Genomic DNA, 20,480 nt, shown 5'->3' on the forward strand with positions numbered 1-20,480 from the left:
AACGCCCCCAGACGCCATGCCTTGCCAATGAGGCGTCATTCCCAGCAGACGGATTTCCTCAAGTTTTGTCCGTTCGGTGCCTGTCAGCCCGTTGGCTGGACAGCTGCGAGCACTCGCTGGGCACGAGGCCCCGTGTGACGTGAGAGGAGGTGGGAGTTGATTTCCTAATTCCCTACGGCCTTATCCCGAGAATTTCCCTAGCAGACAAAGCTAGCCCTGGCCCTTCTAGGCCAGATGAAAGAGTGGCGAGTGGGCCCAGGCTACCTCCCCTCTGTGTTCAGCATCCGGACTTGGGAAGAGATGGGGCCGGGTGAGAATAGCAGGAGGAGACTTGGATATGGAGGAGTTGGCCAACCTTCTCCGGCTTTTCTCTCTTCCTCCTCTCCCCCGCCGGGAGTCCCCAAATAGCCACCCTGTCGGTGGGTCAAGAACCAAGATTTTGCAGTGGTCTTTCCAGGCACGGGGAGGGGTGGTCCTTACTGGATAGGCGGGGCCCAGTAGTGGCTGTTTTAGTTCTGGCAGAAAAATATGCTGCAGAACGACTCAAACGGACTCGAGTTCCCATAACTACTCTTCCAAAGAGGTTGCCGGATCCAAGGATGGCCCAGAAGGCTTGAGGAGTCCTGGCCAAAGGAGTGGGGTGGGAGGGTGGATTCTAGGAGAAGGGGAGATGAGGCGTAATAGTCTTCAGAGCCGGCCGGAAAGAGCAGCTCTGCACTTTCGGCTTCTATGTATCTCCCCCTGAGCGGACGATCCCTCTAGGGACCCAGGGTAGAGAGGCTAGAAAGTTCCTCTGGGATCCTTCTTCCCCATATCTGGGGCCAAATCCAAAGGGGCTGAGGTCCCACCACCTTCCCGCTCCCAGGCCCCCTACAGAAATCCTGCCACTCACAGTGGGGCAGAGGGAGAGGGGCACTTAGGCTCCCTAGACAACTCGAATTCCGACAAAGATGACGATTGGAGGGAAGGATCTTCCCTTAGTGAAATGAGGGGGAAGATCCAGCTGGGGCTGCCCTCCTTTCTTCCTTGGTGTCCTGGAAAGGAAAGATGGGAAGGAATGGCAAGAGTGACTCCAAACCTCCCTGAATTTCCCCTCCTGGGGAAGGAAGGGACACAGAGAACGGGGAGAAGAAAATCCCTGACATCTTGGATGCTTTTAGGGGATAGGTTTTGGCCAAGGCCAAGGGAGGGCAAAGGAGAAATGGCTGAGGGGAAAGACCAGAAAGAAATCCCACATGGTTGACTTCCCTTTTAAATGATCACATTTCATTTCGGTTTCATCTTCCTCCTTCAATCGTTTTTTCTATTGCCCACTCTCTCTCTCTCCCTCTCTCTCTCTCTCCCTCTCTCTCTCCTAACCCTATCCCGGTTCAATACCTCGACTTTGCTCTGCCTCCATCCAATGCTTACTGCATGCACTTTCCAAGTTTTATGTTTGTTGAGGGACTTAAGGAGTTCTGCGATTCAGACAACTGGTATTTTTTTTTTTAATCGAAATTGCAACCTTGTTCAACCTAAAAAAAATCCGCACTCCTCGGGCCAAAACTCCCCAGAGAACAACTTTCTTAGCAAAGGGGTCTAAAGCACATTACTAAAGAGTCATTGTCTGTTTTCCCCATTCTGCATTCCAAATGCGGAGATTATTGTTTTCTGTTTTTATTATTGCATCCCTGTCACTGACCAAACAGAAGGTAGGTATTCGACTACGCACGTTCCCATCTGCAGATAAGCCTGCTGAAGCACTTAGCTTGATTTTAATGTTTATTTTCTTTCTCGTTCTCTCTGTCAATCTCTAATTTGGTCTTTCTCTCCCTCCCTTTCTTTGGTGACTCAAATCTTTTAACTTGTATATAGATAAATATATATATAATATTGTTTTTTCTTTTCAAATAGCTACAAAGCCATGCTCCTCTTCTCCTGTTTTGGTTTGGTTTCGTTCTTTCTTTTGGTTCACGATTTTTGTTTTTCTTTTCCCTCTCTGCCTCTGTTTCCTGTTCCGTTGTTAGAATGCATTTCTGTATGTCTCAGGGCTCCAAGCGTGGTGTTTGCTCCCCCTCAGCGGTGTGATATGTTCGGTCCGCTGAGCCACTGGACGCTCCAGTGGCCCGTCCAGCTAACCCCGACCCCGAGATTCACGGTCCGGGCTGACTGCGACCAGATGGGATGGTAGATTTAGGGAGAAAGAGGAAAAGTCTCTCCTGTACGTGAAACTCAACCCTCAGGAAGCTGCTTTGTTTTCTCCTACTTTGCTATCCTCCCTGGCCTTCCCTGTCCACTGGTGGCCCAGTGGGAAGAGGCCTGCCAGAGGGAGAGGTGGAGAGAGGTGATAAGAAGCCCGGCTTGGAGGTGCTGACCCTCCACGATCTCCAGGAGCATTCCCACCCCACCTTTCCAAGGGAGACAGTAACTAGTTTAAGCTCTGGGTGCCTGGCGGGACCCCCAGCCCGTTAATCGGGGGGAGAGAGAGGGAGACCTTGAGGCTGCGATATCAGGATCCCATCCAGGAAAGCCTTGGTTTGGGATCTTCTCCTTCCCTCCAGGCCCGTTGAGAATTTGGGGAGAGCCAACGCCTTCTGAGTCCCCAGGCCAGGGCTGGGGCCTTGGGGTAATGGCCAGTGACCAGCGACGGCTGGGTTGGGGTGGAGCGAGCTGAGATCAATCAATCAATCGTATTTATTGAGCGCTTACTGTGCGCAGAGCACTGTACTAAGCGCTTGGGAAGTACAAGTTGGGATGAGAGTGGGGAGAGGTAAACGTGCAGGACCTTCCTCGCAACAGAGGGCACAAGAGGCAGAGCCTGCATGGGGGGCTGTGGCCGTGGGGGGGGATATGACTGGGCGGCCTGAAATGTTTGTGATGTCATAAGTGGCGCCCTGGTGCTAAGCTGTGACGTCACAGAGCTCCCTGGTTCCTGAGCGGGTCTGAGGCCTTGGGGCTACCCGAGGGCAATTAGCTACCCATCTCCTCTGAGGGCAGAAAATAGAGAGGGCCAAAACTAGAGCATGAGAGATTTAGGGAAGGCTCCGGGAAGCTCTTGCTAGATTCCGGGTAGCTGGAAGGGATTTCTGTCCCAGAGGATTTTCCGAAAACACTGGTTTGGTTACGCTCCCCACCTTGAAGGCAGAAGGATGGACCAGCTAACTCTCAAGAGGTCAATTCTCCCCTCCCCTGGAGGTTCCTAGGATCACAAAAAATTGCTCTGCGACGAGGAATCAGTGGAGGCCCGTAAGCAGACTCGCTCCTCACACCCAGCCTGTAAGCCCCTCGGCCTCAAAATGTCCCCAGCATTTGGACGTGCAGTAGGGGTGGGAGAGTGGTCAATCTGTAATATTTGCTGAGCATCTACCCTGTGCAGAGCACTGTGCGAAACTCCTTAGCGCACAGACACGCAGTCCCTTCCCACGTGTTTGGTGGGGTGAAAGCAACAAGCAGGTCTCAGAAGTGGTGGCAGGGCTTAGGGCCTTGGAGCTGAGGTGCCCCTGGTCTGGTTTTGAGGCACAGGCTGGATGCTGTCGGGTTTTGAGGCTCCGGAGCCGGAGCTTTGGATTCAGACGCCTGATCCTAAGTGGCCTTCCCTGGACCTCCTCTCCTACTTCCTCACAGGAGGGGCCGGGAGTTTCTGGGCCCCAGCTGAGCTCCCAAGAAACACGAAGGGAGAGCGAGCAGAAGAGGTCCAAACCCACACACTGGCAGAAAGAGGAAATCCCCCTCCAGTGGGGTCGGAGCATGGGAGTTGGGATGAGAGGCCTTGTTCTATGCCCAGGCTGGTGGGCCACTGAGGAAATCGGGAAGGGGGATACCTAAGGGTTTGATAAGAGGGCAGGTGCAGATCTGTGAGGGGAAGGAGATGCACTGTTGCTTGGTGTCTCTTCCACAGAAATCAATCACTGCCCACTGGAAAAGCGTTTATGGGGCCACAGAGAGAGGGAGAGGGAAGAGCGGAGGGCGGGGGCACTGAAGCGTTGCTTCGGTTGCAGCGACGTCCGGCAGAGCCCGCCGTCATGTTGGGCCTGAGCCGCCGACTCAAAGTTCGGCTGACTTAGACGAGAGAACCATCCCCACCTCGGGACCTCTCCCCATCCGCCCCAGTTACCCCCGCGACACCTCAGTCCACGAGGAGCACAAGGCCGCTCCATCCTTGGCTCCCAAGTGACTTTGTTTGGGGCGGAGACCCGACCCGGCTCTTCAGTCACAGCCCCAGTAAGTTGGCCTCCACCCCGTCTCGGTCCGTGGCTGAATCCGCACCGGACCTCGATTGCCTGGGGAGGAAACCCCAGCTCCGATGGGTCTCCGCTACAGTTGCTTCCGCCTGGGTCAGGGATGAGCGAGGGAGAGACGATGTGTCTTCTCGCCGCCATATGGATTTAATCCTGCCTTGTAGATAGGAACAGTTTTTTTTTTTTACCAGCCCGCTCCTTCCACCCGTAGCAAAACCTGATGTCGGCACACTCTTTTCCGGTTGCCGGGCATCAATTATTAACACATCCTAGGATACGGCTCTTTGCTAACCTGGTTTAATGCCCCAAGAGCGTCCCTGTAGCCCCCAGAAACCTGTGGGACGGAGCTTTGAGTGCAGGCTCTTAGTGACTAGCTGCCCGAGCGGGTACCATCTTTTCAGCTCCTTGCCCTTTTTCACCTCCAAGAGGTCCCTGTAAAATCAGTTTCCTCTCAGACCTCTTCTAAATGGCTCCCGGCACGGATGAAATGATGAAACCGGGGTACGACGCGGCACGGCCAACACACAGCCCCCAGAACAGGCCTTGAAGATCTGTCCTATTTGGGCCAACCCCTCGAGGGGACTTGAGGGGTCTGTGCCCCCTCAACATCAGGGCCTGTTTCCTCCTCCCCGTTTTTTGCCTCCTCAAAACCAGAGGGGACCGTCCCATTTTGTCCGTTTTTGTTCCTTTCTTTAAATAATAAAGCGAACGCTCTTCGTCACACGCCCTCCTGCACCTGGAAGCCCCCGAGGTTGGTCCGGCCGAGGTCTAGGAGACATCAGGGGTTGTTTCGTTTTGATCTCTCTCTATCTCTCTTGCATTTTTGTGAATCTAATGATGAACTTATGTTGCCCCACTTTTCCCTTCTCTTCACACCTTACCTACTAAAGGAGGAAGTGCCACTTTTTTGGTAAGTGGACGTTAACCAGGAGGGACTTAATCAGAATTAAAAGGAAAAAAAAAAACAGACAGTAGGAAGCTGCTTACAAGCTCAACAGTACTCTGAGGAAGAAAAATATATATATATCTAAAAAAGGAAATGGATGAGTTTCCCAGGGGAAGTTCAGAAACATTTTGTTCTTTTGATTTCAGTATCGATGACATTTGTGGAGTTTTGATTTGGTTTTTTTTCCCTCCCCTTTTTCTTTCGGTTTCAACTGAATTCTTCTTCCTCCCCTACTCCCTTTCTCTCCCCCCCACCCCCGCCACCCTCCCTCGTCATCGGTGTGTGTCTCGACTCGCCCTCACGGCCGGGTCGGTTCCGATTGATCTCGGTGTCTATTTTCCCCGCGATTTCTGTGACGGTTCCCCATCTTCCACACACAAGGGCGGGAGGGGGGAGGAAAAAAGAAAGTCTCTCCATCTTGGGGAGGCGAGCTTTCCCCGTTTCCACCCCGGGGCTGCCTTTCCAAGGCCCTTTTTTTATTTTTGGTGAGGGGGGGTCTGTCCCAGCCCTTCCTCCCCATCTTTCCTCATCCTCCTCCTCCTCCTCTCTCTCTTCTCCACCCCCCCCCCCTCCCCTTCTTCGATCTGTTCCGTTCAATTTGTGTTGTGCATGCCGAGGTATTTGCATGAGCTGCATCGTTGAGGTGAAGAAGGTTGGACGCAGGAAAGGGGCAGGTTAGGGTCTGGGTAGCCTGCGGTTTTTGCAACGTTCATTTGACATTGCGGCTGTGCCCGTTGGCCCGGAAGCCCCCCGCCCTTAAAGGCCCCCGTTTTTTCTTCTTTTCTTTCTTTTTCTTTTTTTGTTTCTGTCTCCTTTTCCCTCCCCGTCCTCGCCAGAGGCTCGACTCGACCTCCCCGCCCCCGAGGCCGCCTCAGCCCGCCCCCGCCTCGGCCCCCGCCGCCTCAGCCGCCGACCAGGCCGACGCTGACAGGACCCGCGGGGCGCGCGCCCGGAAGTGAGACGGGGCGCGCGTGCGCGGGAGGGCGGGGCGGGAGGACGGAGACGGGGCCTCGCGAAAGGGGCGTGGCCGAATGGAGGGGGCGGGGTCAAGAAGAGGGGCGGGGCCGCGCGACGGAGGGGGCGGGGACTCGAAGGGAGGGGCTTCGCGGAGGGGGCGTGGTCTCGAGGGTGTGGGAGGGCGGGGCCGAGGAGAGAGGGGCGGGGCCTAGAGGGACTGTGCGGAGGGGCGGGGCCGCGCGGAGGGAGGCGGGGCCTCGCGGAGGGGGGAGGGGCCTCGAGGGTGCGGGGGGCGGGGCTGAGGAGAGAGGGGTGGGGCTGGAGAAGGCGGCGGGGGCGGGGCCGAGAGGGGCAGGGCCTCGCGGAGGGGCGTGGCTTCGAGGGTGTGGGGGCGGAGGGGCGGGGCTGAGGAGAGAGGGGCGGGGCTGGAGAAGGCCAAGCGCCGGGGGCGGGGCCGAGAGGGGCTGCGGGAAGGGGCGGGGCCAAACGGAGGGAGGCGGGGCCTCTCGAAGGGGCGGGACCTCGTGGCGGGGCGGGGCTGAGGAGAGAGGGGCGGGGCTAGAGAAGGCCAAGCGCCGGGGGCGGGGCCGAGAGAGACTGTGGGGAGGGGAGGGGCCGCGCGGAGGGGGGGCCGGGGAGGGGGTCGCACGGAGGAGGGCGGGGCTTCGAGGGGTGGGGGCGGGGCCTCGTAGTGGGGGCGTGGTCTCGAGGGTGTGGGGCGGGGCTGAAGGGAGAGGGGCGGGGCTGGAGGAGGCCGCGCGGCGGGGGCGGGGCCGAAAGGGACTGTGGGAAGGGGCGGGGCCGGGGAGGGGTCGCGAGGAGGGAGGCGGGGCCTCGACGGGGCGGGGCCTCGCGGCCGGGGCGTGGTCTCGAGGGTGTGGGGGAGGGGCGGGGCCGTGCGGAGGGGGTGGGGCCTCGAGGGCCTGGGGAGAAGGGGCGGGGCCGCGAGGCGGGGCGTTGGGGGGAGGGGAGGGGGTCGAACGGAGGGGGCGGGACCTCGAGGGCGTGGGGAGACGGGGCGTGGCCGCCCCCCCCGCGTGGTCTCGTGGAGGGGGCGGGGCCTCGAGGGGCTGTGGGCGGGGCGGGGCCGCGGGGAGGGGGGAGGGGCCTCGTGGAGGGGGGCCGGAGGGGCGGGGCCACGGAGGGAGGGGGCGCTCGGAGGGGGCGGGGCCACGAGGGCTGATCCTGTCTGGGGGCGGGGCCATGGGGAGGGGCGGGGCCACGGGGAGGGGCGGGGCCATGAGGGACTATGGGGGAGGGGCGGGGCCGCGCGGAGGGGGCGTGGCCTCGAGGGACTGTGAGGAGGGGGGCGGGGCCGCGCGCCCACGTGAGGGACCAGGCCGGTCGGCCAATTCGTAAAAGAAAGAAAGAAATAATCGCATTCATGAAGCGCTTGCTATGTGCCAAGCACCGTTCTAAGCGCGGAAATAGTAATAATAGTAGTAATTGTCATTACGGTATTTGTTAAGCGCTTACTTTGTGCCAAGCGCCGTTCTGAGCGCTGATATAGTAATAATAGTAGTAATCATCATGACCGTACTTGTTAAGCGCATACTTTGTGCCAAGCACCGTTCTAAGCGCTGATATAGTAATAATAGTAATAATTATAATTACGGTATTTGTTAAGCGCTTACTTTGTGCCAAGCACCGTTCTGAGCACTGATTGATAGTAATAATAGTAGTAATTACAATTACGGTATTTGTTAAGCGCTTACCTTGTGCCAAGCACCGTTCTGAGCGCTGATAGTAATAATAGTAGTAATTATAATTACGGTATTTGTTAAGCGCTTACTTTGTTCCAAGCACCGTTCTAAGTGCTGATAGTAATAATAGTAGTAATTATAATTACGGTATTTGTTAAGCGCTTACGTTGTGCCAAGCACTGTTCTAATCGCTGATAATAATTATAGTAATAATTATAATTACGGTATTTGTTAAGCGCTTACTTTGTGCCAAGCACTGTTCTAAGCGCTGGGGTCAATACAAGCGCTTAGAACAGTGCTTTGCACATAGTAAGCGCTTCATAAATGCCATCATTACTATTATTATTGCAAGGCCACCAGGTTGTCCCATGTAGGGCTCCCAGTCGTCATCCCCATTTTACAGTTGAGGGAACTGAGACCCAGAGAAGCGAAGTGACTTGCCCAAAGTCACACAGCTGACAAGCGGCGGAGCCGGGATTAGAACCCACGACCTCTGACTCCCAAGCCCGGGCTCTTTCTACTGAGCCACAATGCTTCTCAATAATAATAATAATAATGGTATTTGTTTAGCACTTACTATGTGCCAAGCAGTGTTCTAAGCACTGGGGTAATAATAAGGATGGCATTTATTAAGCACTTACTGAGTGCCAAACACTGTTCTAAGCTCTGGGGAGGTTACAAGGTGATCAGGTTGTCCCACGGGGGGCTCACAGTCTTCATCCCCATTTTACAGATGAGGCCACTGAGGCCCAGAGAAGTGAAGCGACTTGCCCAAAGTCACACAGCTGACAGTTGGTGGAGCCGGGATTTGAACCCACCACCTCTGACTCCAAAGCCCGGGCTCTTTCCACTGAGCCACGCTGCTTCTGTAGCCGCTTGGAGTCAGGGGCCTGGACCGCACGACCTCTTGAGCTCCCTTCCCTGGCTTCCTTGGAGGCTGTGGATTCGAGCTTCCAACAACCCTGCGAGCCAGGGCCAGGGATAGATGATAGACACAGAGACGTTAGATGATTCCTGCCAGGTCACACAGCATTGATTTTGCGCAGGGTCGGGGCAGACCAATTCCTCCTTTCCATTTCCTATCAGGCTCCTCCTTCCCACGGGTCTGAATTCCCTCCAGATGGTGGAACCTGCCGGGTCTGTAGACAAGGAGATTGGGGAGTGAATCGGAATATCGGGGGACCCCCGAGAGGGATACTAGAGGGGTTCAGGACACAGAAGGAGGAGACTGAGTCCCACGGTTCAGTTCTAGGGGCTTCATTTGGAGGAGGGGGATAGGAAGGAGGGGGCTCAGTCTGGGAAGGCCTCCTGGAGGAGGTCTTGAAGGGAGGACTTCACTTCTCTGGGCCTCAGTTACCTCATCTGTAAAATGGGGATTAAAACTGTGAGCCCCCCCGTGGGACAAATTGATCACCTTGTAACCTTCCCAATGCTTAGAACGGTGCTCTGCACATAGTAAGTGCTTCACAAATACTATCATCATTATTATTATTATTATCCTGGCTCCGCCACTTGCCTGCAGTGTGACCTTGGCCAGGTCACTTCATTTTTCTGTGCCTCAACGACAACCCCTTAATACTCTATTTATTGATTTATTTATTTTACTGGTACCTATCTATTCTATTTATTTTATTTGGTTAGTATGTTTGGTTTTGTTCTCCGTCTCCCCCTTTTAGACTGTGAACCCACTGTTGGGTAGGGACTGTCTCTATATGTTGCCAACTTGGACTCCCCAAGCGCTTAGACCGGTGCTTTGCACATAGTGAGTGCTTCACAAATACCATCATTATTATTATTATTATTATCCTGGCTCCGCCACTTGCCTGCAGTGTGACCTTGGCCAGGTCACTTCATTTTTCTGTGCCTCAACGACAACCCCTTAATACTCTATTTACTTATTTATTTATTTTACTGGTACCTATCTATTCTATTTATTTTATTTTGTTAGTATGTTTGGTTTTGTTCTCCGTCTCCCCCTTTTAGACTGTGAACCCACTGTTGGGTAGGGACTGTCTCTATATGTTGCCAACTTGGACTCCTCAAGCGCTTAGAATGGTGCTTTGCACATAGTAAGTGCTTCACAAATACCATCATCATTATTATTATTATTATCCTGGCTCCGCCACTTGCCTGCAGTGTGACCTTGGCCAGGTCACTTCATTTTTCTGTGCCTCAACGACAACCCCTTAATACTCTACTTATTGATTTATTTATTTTACTTGTACCTATCTATTCTATTTATTTTATTTGGTTAGTATGTTTGGTTTTGTTCTCCGTCTCCCCCTTTTAGACTGTGAACCCACTGTTGGGTAGGGACTGTCTCTATATGTTGCCAACTTGGACTCCCCAAGCGCTTAGAACGGTGCTTTGCACATAGTAAGTGCTTCACAAATACCATCATCACTATTATTATTATTATCATCCTGGCTCCGCCACTTGCCTGCAGTGTGACCTTGGCCAGGTCACTTCATTTTTCTGTGCCTCAACGACAACCCCTTAATACTCTACTTATTGATTTATTTATTTTACTTGTACCTATCTATTCTATTTATTTTATTTGGTTAGTATGTTTGGTTTTGTTCTCCGTCTCCCCCTTTTAGACTGTGAACCCACTGTTGGGTAGGGACCGTCTCTATATGTTGCCAACTTGGACTCCCCAAGCGCTTAGAACGGTGCTTGGCACATAGTAAGTGCTTCACAAATACCATCATCACTATTATTATTATTATCATCCTGGCTCCGCCACTTGCCTGCAGTGTGACCTTGGCCAGGTCACTTCATTTTTCTGTGCCTCAACGACAATCCCTTAATACTCTACTTATTGATTTATTTATTTTACTTGTACCTATCTATTCTATTTATTTTATTTGGTTAGTATGTTTGGTTTTGTTCTCCGTCTCCCCCTTTTAGACTGTGAACCCACTGTTGGGTAGGGACTGTCTCTATATGTTGCCAACTTGGACTCCCCAAGCGCTTAGAACGGTGCTTTGCACATAGTAAGTGCTTCACAAATACCATCATCACTATTATTATTATTATCATCCTGGCTCCGCCACTTGCCTGCAGTGTGACCTTGGCCAGGTCACTTCATTTTTCTGTGCCTCAACGACAGCCCCTTAATACTCTATTTATTTATTTTACTTGTACCTATCCATTCTATTTATTTTATTTGGTTAGTATGTTTGGTTTTGTTCTCCGTCTCCCCCTTTTAGACTGTGAACCCACTGTTGGGTAGGGACCGTCTCTATATGTTGCCAACTTGGACTCCCCAAGCGCTTAGAACGGTGCTTTGCACATAGTAAGTGCTTCACAAATACCATCATCACTATTATTATTATTATCATCCTGGCTCCGCCACTTGCCTGCAGTGTGACCTTGGCCAGGTCACTTCATTTTTCTGTGCCTCAACGACAACCCCTTAATACTCTATTTATTGATTTATTTATTTTACTTGTACCTATCCATTCTATTTATTTTATTTGGTTAGTATGTTTGGTTTTGTTCTCCGTCTCCCCCTTTTAGACTGTGAACCCACTGTTGGGTAGGGACCGTCTCTATATGTTGCCAACTTGGACTCCCCAAGCGCTTAGAACGGTGCTTTGCACATAGTAAGTGCTTCACAAATACCATCATCATTATTATTATTATTATCATCCTGGCTCCGCCACTTGCCTGCAGTGTGACCTTGGCCAGGTCACTTCATTTTTCTGTGCCTCAACGACAACCCCTTAATACTCTACTTATTGATTTATTTATTTTACTTGTACCTATCTATTCTATTTATTTTATTTGGTTAGTATGTTTGGTTTTGTTCTCCGTCTCCCCCTTTTAGACTGTGAACCCACTGTTGGGTAGGGACTGTCTCTATATGTTGCCAACTTGGACTCCCCAAGCGCTTAGAACGGTGCTTGGCACATAGTAAGTGCTTCACAAATACCATCATCATTACTATTATTATTATCCTGGCTCCGCCACTTGCCTGCAGTGTGACCTTGGCCAGGTCACTTCATTTTTCTGTGCCTCAACGACAACCCCTTAATACTCTATTTATTTTACTTGTACGTATCTATTCTATTTATTTCGTTTGGTTAGTATGTTTGGTTTTGTTCTCCGTCTCCCCCTTTTAGACTGTGAACCCACTGTTGGGTAGGGACCGTCTCTCTATGTTGCCAACTTGGACTTCCCAAGCGCTTAGTCCAGTGCTCTGCCCACAGTAAGCGCTCAATAAATACGATTGATTGATTGATTAAGACTGTGAGCACCATGTGGGACGGGGCTGTGTCCGGTCTGATTTGTTTGTATCCACCCCAGTGATCTGAACAGTGCTTGGCACGTAGTAAGCGCTTAACAAGTGCCATCCTTATTATTAGTGGTCCCAGAGGGAGGTGAGAGGCGGACGGTGGGATTCAGGGGACGGAGAGGAGCCAGGAAAGGCGTGTAAATCCTGGTGATCCTGGTGTCCCACAGGGGAAAGGAACAGCATCACCGGACCCGGCTGACCAGCGGCTCCGCGTCGCCTGCCAAGCACGGCCGGCACGGCCCCCTGAGGAAGAGCGGTTCGCGCAGCCCTGCGCCCCGCAGCAGCTCCTGGACCTCCAGCCCGTCACCTTCCAGATCCCGCTCCCGCTCCCACTCCCGCTCCCACTCCCGGGAGAAGAGGGCGGCCCGGAGCCGCAGTCGCAGCCGCAGCCGAAGCCCCTCGCAGAAAAACACCACGAGTCGGTGAGGCCTTGGACGCGGAGGGGAGGAGAGGGAGGCGGGTTCCCCCACCCCAACCTCGGAAATAGGGTCCCTCTGAGGCCCGGTCAGCCCACTCCTCCCCAAGATCCCCCTGGCTCCTTCGGAATAAAGATCTCCTCTCCCCCACCCATTGCACGGCAGGGAGGACTGAGGCCCAGAGGTGTTAAGCGACTATCCCGAGGTCACACGGCGCATTCCGGGTAGAGATGGGCTTCGGTTCCTGGCCAGGCCTCTAAAGGGCCTTTGAGGGCCTCCAGGGGGATCATTCATTCATTCAATGGTATTTATTGAGCGCTTACTGTGTGCAGAGCACTGGACTAAGCGCTTGGGAAGTACAAGTTGGCAACATATCGAGACGGTCCCTACCCAACAGCGGGCTCACAGTCTAGAAGACACAGCGTCCAGACTCTGAAACGCACACCTGACACACATAAGGATAATAATAATAGTATCTGGTAAGCACTTACTATGTGTCAAGAACTGTTCTAAGCGCTGGGATAGATACAGGATCATTCATTCATTCGATCGTATTTATTGAGCACTTACTGTGTGCAGAGCACTGGACTAAGCGCTTGGGAAGTCCAAGTTGGCAACATATCGAGACGGTCCCTACCCAACAGTGGGCTCACAGTCTAGAAGACACAGCATCCAGACAGTCGTTCAAACTCTGAAACGCACACCTGACACACATAAGGATAATAATAATAAATGATAGTATTTGTTAAGCACTTACTATGTGTCAAGAACTGTTCTAAGCGCTGGGATAGATACAGGATCATTCATTCATTCGATCGTATTTATTGAGCGCTCACTGTGTGCAGAGCACTGTACTAAGCGCTTGGGAAGCACAAGTTGGCAACATGTAGAGACAGTCCCTACCCAACAGCGGGCTCACAGTCTAGAAGACACAGCATCCAGACTCTGAAACGCACACCTGACACACATAAGGATAATAATAATAAATGATAGTATTTGTTAAGCACTTACTATGTGTCAAGAACTGTTCTGAGCGCTGGGATAGATACAGGATCATTCATTCATTCATTCAATCGTATTCATTGAACGCTTACTGTGTGCAGAGCACTGGACTAAGCGCTTGGGAAGCACAAGTTGGAAACATATAGAGACAGTCCCTACCCAACAGCGGGCTCACAGTCTAGAAGACACAGGGTCCAGACTCTGAAACGCACACCTGACACACATAAGGATAATAATAATAAATGATAGTATTTGTTAAGCACTTACTATGTGTCAAGAACTGTTCTGAGCGCTGGGATAGATACAGGATCATTCATTCATTCAATCGTATTCATTGAACGCTTACTGTGTGCAGAGCACTGGACTAAGCGCTTGGGAAGTCCAAGTTGGCAACATCTAGAGACGGTCCCTACCCAACAGCGGGCTCACAGTCTAGAAGACACAGGGTCCAGACTCTGAAACGCACACCTGACACACATAAGGATAATAATAATAAATGATAGTATTTGTTAAGCACTTACTATGTGTCAAGAACTGTTCTGAGCGCTGGGATAGATACAGGATCATTCATTCATTCATTCAATCGTATTCATTGAACGCTTACTGTGTGCAGAGCACTGGACTAAGCGCTTGGGAAGCACAAGTTGGCAACATATCGAGACGGTCCCTACCCAACAGCGGGCTCACAGTCTAGAAGACACAGGGTCCAGACTCTGAAACGCACACCTGACACACATAAGGATAATAATAATAAATGATAGTATTTGTTAAGCACTTACTATGTGTCAAGAACTGTTCTGAGCGCTGGGATAGATACAGGATCATTCATTCATTCAATCGTATTCATTGAACGCTTACTGTGTGCAGAGCACTGGACTAAGCGCTTGGGAAGTCCAAGTTGGCAACATCTAGAGACGGTCCCTACCCAACAGCGGGCTCACAGTCTAGTAGTCACAGGGTCCAGACTCTGAAACGCACACCTGACACACATAAGGATAATAATAATAAATGATAGTATTTGTTAAGCACTTACTATGTGTCAAGAACTGTTCTGAGCGCTGGGATAGATACAGGATCATTCATTCATTCATTCAATCGTATTTATTGAGCGCTTACTGTGTGCAGAGCACTGGACTAAGCGCTTGGGAAGCACAAGTTGGCAACATCTAGAGACGGTCCCTACCCAACAGCAGGCTCACAGTCTAAAAGACACAGGGTCCAGACTCTGAAATGCACACCTGACACACATAAGGATAATAATAATAAATGATATAATTTGTTAAGCACTTACTTAAGTGCTTTTGTTAAGTACTGGGGGGATACAGGGTGATCAGGTTGTCCTACGTGGGGCTCACAGTCTTAATCCCCATTTTACAGATGAGGGAACTGAGGCACAGAGAAGTTAAGAGAAGCAGCGTGGCTCAGTGGAAAGAGCCCGGGCTTTGGAGTCAGAGGTCATGGGTTCGAATCCCGGCTCCTCCAATTGTCAGCTGTGTGACTTTGGGCAAGTCACTTCGCTTCTCTGGGCCTCAGTTACCTCATCTGTGAAACGGGGATGAAGACTGTGAGCCCCCTGTGGGACAACCTGATCACCTTGTAGCCTCCCCAGCGCTTAGAACAGTGCTTTGCACATAGTAAGCGCTTAATAAATGCCATTATTATTACTATTATTATTACAGTGCTCTGCACACAGTAAGCACTCTATAAATACGATTGAATGAATATCTATCTATAATTCTATTTATTTTGATGGTATCGACCCCTGTCTACCTGTTTTGTTTTGCTGTCCGTCTCCCCCTTCTAGACCGTGAGCCCGCTGTTGGGTAGGGACCGTCTCTATATGCTACCAACTTGTACTTCCCAAGTGCTTAGTGCAGTGCTCTGCACACAGTAAGCGCTCAATAAACACGATTGATCGAGGAAAAATAAAACAGAAAGGGAGAGACAGTCAGACAGAGGCGGGGCAGGGGCAGAGTGGTGATGTCTCTTTATGTTGCCAACTTGTGCTTCCCAAGCGCTTAGTACAGCGCTCTGCACACAGTAAGCGCCCAATAAATACGATTGAATATCTATCTATAATTCTATTTATTTTGATGGTATCGACACCTGTCTGCCTGTTTTGTTTTGCTGTCCGTCTCCCCCTTCTAGGCCGTGAGCCCGCTGTTGGGTAGGGACCGTCTCTCTATGTGGCCAACTTGGACTTCCCAAGCGCTTAGTGCAGTGCTCTGCACACAGTAAGCACTCTATAAATACAATTGAATAAATACAGATGTTACCAACTTGTACTTCCCAAGCGCTTAGTACAGTGCTCTGCACACAGTAAGCGCTCAATAAACACGATTGAATGAATGAACGATCGAGGAAAAATAGAAAGGGGGAGACAGTCGGACAGAGGCGGGGCAGGGGCAGAGTGGTGATGTCTTTATATGTTGCCAACTTGTGCTTCCCAAGCGCTTAGTACAGCGCTCTGCACACAGTAAGCGCTCAATAAATACGATTGAATGAATATCTACCTATAATTCTATTTATTTTGATGGTATCGACCCCTGTCTACCTGTTTTGTTTTGCTGTCCGTCTCCCCCTTCCAGGCCGTGAGCCCGCTGTTGGGTAGGGACTGTCTCTAAATGTTACCAACTTGGACTTCCCAAGCGCTTAGTGCAGTGCTCTGCACGCAGTAGGTGCTCAATAAACACGATTGAATGATCGAGGAAGAATAAAACAGAAAGGGAGAGACAGTCGGACAGAGGCGGGGCAGGGGCAGAGTTTTGATGTCTCTATATGTTGCCAACTTGTGCTTGCCAAGCACTTAGTAAAGCGCTCTGCACACAGTAAGCGCTCAATAAATACGATTGAATGAATATCTATCTATAATTCTATTTATTTTGATGGTATCGACCCCCGTCCACCTGTTTTGTTTTGCTGTCCGTCTCCCCCTTCTAGGCCGTGAGCCCGCCGTTGGGTAGGGACCGTCTATGTGGCCAACTTGGACTTCCCAAGCGCTTAGCGCAGTGCCCTGCACGCAGTAGGCGCTCAATAAATACGATTGAATGACTGTCCAGGCGGCAGCGGGCAGCCGTCCCCTGTCCCTGCCCGCCGGGGTGATCAGGCCTCTGTCTCTGGCGCAGGGAGAAGGACAGCGAGGGCCGTTCGCGGCACAGCGAGCCCGAGGCGGCCAGGGCCCGCCGCCGCTCCCGGAGCTACTCGCCCATCCGCAAGAGGAGACGCGACTCTCCGAGCTTCATGGAGCCTCGGCGCATCACCAGGTACCGTGGGGAGGCCGGACGGGGGGACGCAGCACTTGGGAGAGCACAGTACCACAGATTTGGCGGGCACTTTCCCCGCCCATAGTCAATCAATCAATCCATCGTATTTACTGAGCGCTTACTGCGTGCAGAGCACTGGACCAAGCTCTTGGGAAGTCCAAGTTGGCACTTGATCACCTTGGAACCTCCCCAGCGCTTAGAACAGTTCTTTGCACGTACTAAGCGCTTAATAAATGCCATTTAAAAAAAAAAATCGTATTTATTGAGCTCTTATTGCGTGCAGAGCACTGGACTAAGCGCTTGGGAAGTCCAAGTTGGCAACATATAGAGCTGAGGAGCAGCGTGGCTCGGTGGAAAAGAGCCAGGGCTTTGGAGTCAGAGGTCAGGGGTTCAAACCCCGGCTCTGTTGGGCAAGTCACTTTGCTTCTCTGGGCCTCAGTGACCTCATCTGGAAAATGGGGACTAAGACTGTGAGCCCCCCGTGGGACAACCTGATCACCTTGTAACCTCCCCAAGCGCTTAGAACAGTGCTTTGCACGTAGTAAGCGCTTAATAAATGCCATTTTAAAAAAATCGTATTTATTGAGCGCTTACTGTGTGCAGAGCACTGGACTAAGCGCTTGGGAAGTCCAAGTTGGCAACATATAGAGCTGAGGAGCAGCATGGCTCAGTGGAAAGAGCCCGGGCTTTGGAGTCAGAGGTCAGGGGTTCAAACCCCGGCTCCGCCACTCGTCAGCTGGGTCACTTCGCTTCTCTGGGCCTCAGTGACCTCATCTGGAAAATGGGGACTAAGACTGTGAGCCCCGTGTGGGACAACCTGATCACCTTGTAACCTCCCCAAGCGCTTAGAACAGTGCTTTGCGCGTAGTAAGCGCTTAATAAATGCCATTTTTTTAAAAATCGTATTTATTGAGCGCTTACTGCGTGCAGAGCACTGGACTAAGCTCTTGGGAAGTCCAAGTTGGCAACATATAGAGCTGAGGAGCAGCGTGGCTCAGTGGAAAGAGCCCGGGCTTTGGAGTCAGAGGTCAGGGGTTCAAACCCCGGCTCTGCCACTCGTCAGCTGGGTGACTTTGGGCAAGTCACTTCACTTCTCTGGGCCTCAGTGACCTCATCTGGAAAATGGGGACGAAGACTGTGAGCCCCGTGTGGGACAACCTGATCACCTTGTAACCTCCCCAGCGCTTACAACAGTGCTTTGCGCGTAGTAAGCGCTTAATAAATGCCATTTTAAAAAAAATCGTATTTATTGAGCGCTTACTGTGTGCAGAGCACTGGACTAAGCGCTTGGGAAGTCCAAGTTGGCAACATCTAGAGATGGTCCCTACCCGACAGTGGGCTCACAGTCTAAAATAATTTATGGGCCGTCTTTCCTATCCAAACCCCCCTTGAAGCTACAGTTAAGGTTGAGGATCTGCCAGATTGTAAGTTCCTTGTCGGCTAGGATGATGATGATGACGATGATGATGATGATACATTGCTCTGCACATAGTAAGCGCTCAATAAATACGATTGATGATGATGATGATGGTATTTGTAAGCACCTACTGGTCTCTCTCCGGCCTGTTACGGACGGGGCTCCCAGTGTGGCTCAGTGGAGAGAGCAGGGGCTTGGGAGTCCGAGGTCGTGCTGGGGAGGTTACAAGGTGATCAGGCTGTCCCACGGCGGCGGGGGGCTCACAGTCTTCATCCCCATTTCACAGATGAGGTAACTGAGGCACAGAGAAGTTAAGTCCCTTCTAGACTGTGAGCCCACTGTCGGGTAGGGACCGTCTCCGTATGTTGCCAACTTGGACTTCCCAAATGCTTAGTCCAGTGCTCCGTGCACAGTAAGCGCTCAATAAATACGATTGATTGATTGATTAATCAAAGGCACCCAGCTGACGGTTGGCTATTACTCTATATTACTCTATTTATTTATTTTTTATTTTCCTTGTACCTATCTATTCTATTTATTTTATTTTGTTAGTATGTTTGGTTTTGTCCTCTGTCTCCCCCTTTTAGACTGTGAGCCCGCTGTTGGGTAGGGACTGTGCAGACTGTCTTCCCCTCCCCACGGCACCTGTATATATGTTTGTACATATTTATTACTCTATTTATTGATTGATTTATTTTCCTTGTACCTATCTATTCTATTTATTTTCTTTTGTTAGTACGTTTGGTTTTGTCCTCTGTCTCCCCCTTTTAGACGGTGAGCCCACTGTTGGGTAGGGACTGTCTCTAGATGCTGCCAATTTGTACTTCCCAAGCGCTTAGTCCGGTGCTCTGCACATAGTAAGCGCTCAATAAATATGATTGATTGATTGATTGATTGATTGGCGGAGCTGGGATTTGAAGCCATGACCTCCGACTCCAAAGGCCGGGCTCTTTCCACTGAGCCACGCCGCTAATCCCTGCCTCCCCCAGACCCAGGCAGCTGCATCCAGACTTCCCATCCCGGTGGCTCCTTATTAATCACCTCTCTGGATTTTCAGCAGTTCCGGGCAGCTGGGGGGGGGATGTAAAGGAGCAACTGCAGAGCGGGGGGCCGGGGCCAGCTGCAGCCCCCATTTCGGTCCTGAACCCCGAACCGGGAGGAGACAATCCCAGCAAACCATCAGGGTATTTAAAAAAGAGCCAACTGTAAAAACCTTCCCTGTTTTTCCTACCCTCCTGCTCTGCTTCCAACCCCCCGCATCCTTAGGGTCAAACGGAAAGCCGGTCCCCTGTGCGGAATGTGTCCGTTCTTCTGTTCCACTGTGCTCTCACAAGCGCTTGGTACAGTGCTCTTTGACTTGGTACAGTGCTTTTAGACTGTGAGCCCACTGTTGGGTAGGGACTGTCTCCATATGTTGCCAATTTGTACTTCCCAAGCGCTTAGTACAGTGCTCTGCACATAGTAAGCGCTCGATACGATTCATGATGATGATGACGCTCCGCACTGTCATAATAATCATTTTGGTATCAATCAATCGATCGCATTTATTGAGCGCTTACTGTGTGCTCTCACGAGCGCTCCGCACTATAATAATAATCATTTTGGTATCTGTTAAGCGCTTATTATGTGCAAAGCACTGTTCTAAGCTCTGGGGAGGGTACAAGGTGATCAGGTTGTCCCGTCTGGGGCTCACAAAATCCCCATTTGACAGATGAGGTAACTGAGGCCCAGAGAAGTGAAGTGACTTGCCCAAAGGCACACAGCTGACCAGTGGTGGAGCCGGGATTTGAACCCATGACCTCTGACTCCCAAGCCCGGGCTCTTTCCACTGAGCCACGGAGAAGCAGCGTGGCGTAGCGGATACAGCACGGGCCTGGGACTCTGATGGTTAAGGATTCTAATCCCAGCTCCGCCACTTAATAGTAATAATTGTGGTATTTGTTAAGGCGCTTACTATGTGCCAAGCACTGTTCTAAGCGCTGGGGGGGATACAAGGTCATCAGGTTGGACACAGTCCATGTCTCTCATGGGGCTCACAGTCCTGATCTTTTAGACTGTGAGCCCGTGGTTGGGTAGGGACCGTCTCTATATGTTGCCAACTTGGACTTCCCAAGCGCTTAGTCCAGTGCTCTGCACACAGTAAGCGCTCAATAAATACGATTGATGATGATCCATCAATCAATCAATCAATCGTATTTATTGAGCGCTTACTATGTGCAGAGCACTGGACTAAGCGCTTGGGAAGTACAAATTGGCAAC

At 51.5% G+C, this 20,480-nt stretch overlaps 1 protein-coding gene across 1 annotated transcript in view; it reads left to right on the forward strand.

Annotated features, from left to right (window-relative positions):
- The window catches only part of SRRM3 (serine/arginine repetitive matrix 3), an 80,105-nt gene that overhangs the window by 55,826 nt on the left and 3,799 nt on the right, over positions 1 to 20,480 (forward strand). The window contains exons 13-15 of the mRNA XM_038759892.1: positions 6,000 to 6,118; positions 12,291 to 12,545; positions 16,667 to 16,804. Of these exons, the coding sequence (XP_038615820.1) occupies positions 6,000 to 6,118; positions 12,291 to 12,545; positions 16,667 to 16,804 (512 nt within the window). The remainder of the gene's footprint in view (positions 1 to 5,999; positions 6,119 to 12,290; positions 12,546 to 16,666; positions 16,805 to 20,480) is intronic.

This window comes from Tachyglossus aculeatus, chromosome 17 (assembly GCF_015852505.1).
Source record: "Tachyglossus aculeatus isolate mTacAcu1 chromosome 17, mTacAcu1.pri, whole genome shotgun sequence".
NCBI lineage: Eukaryota > Metazoa > Chordata > Mammalia > Monotremata > Tachyglossidae > Tachyglossus > Tachyglossus aculeatus.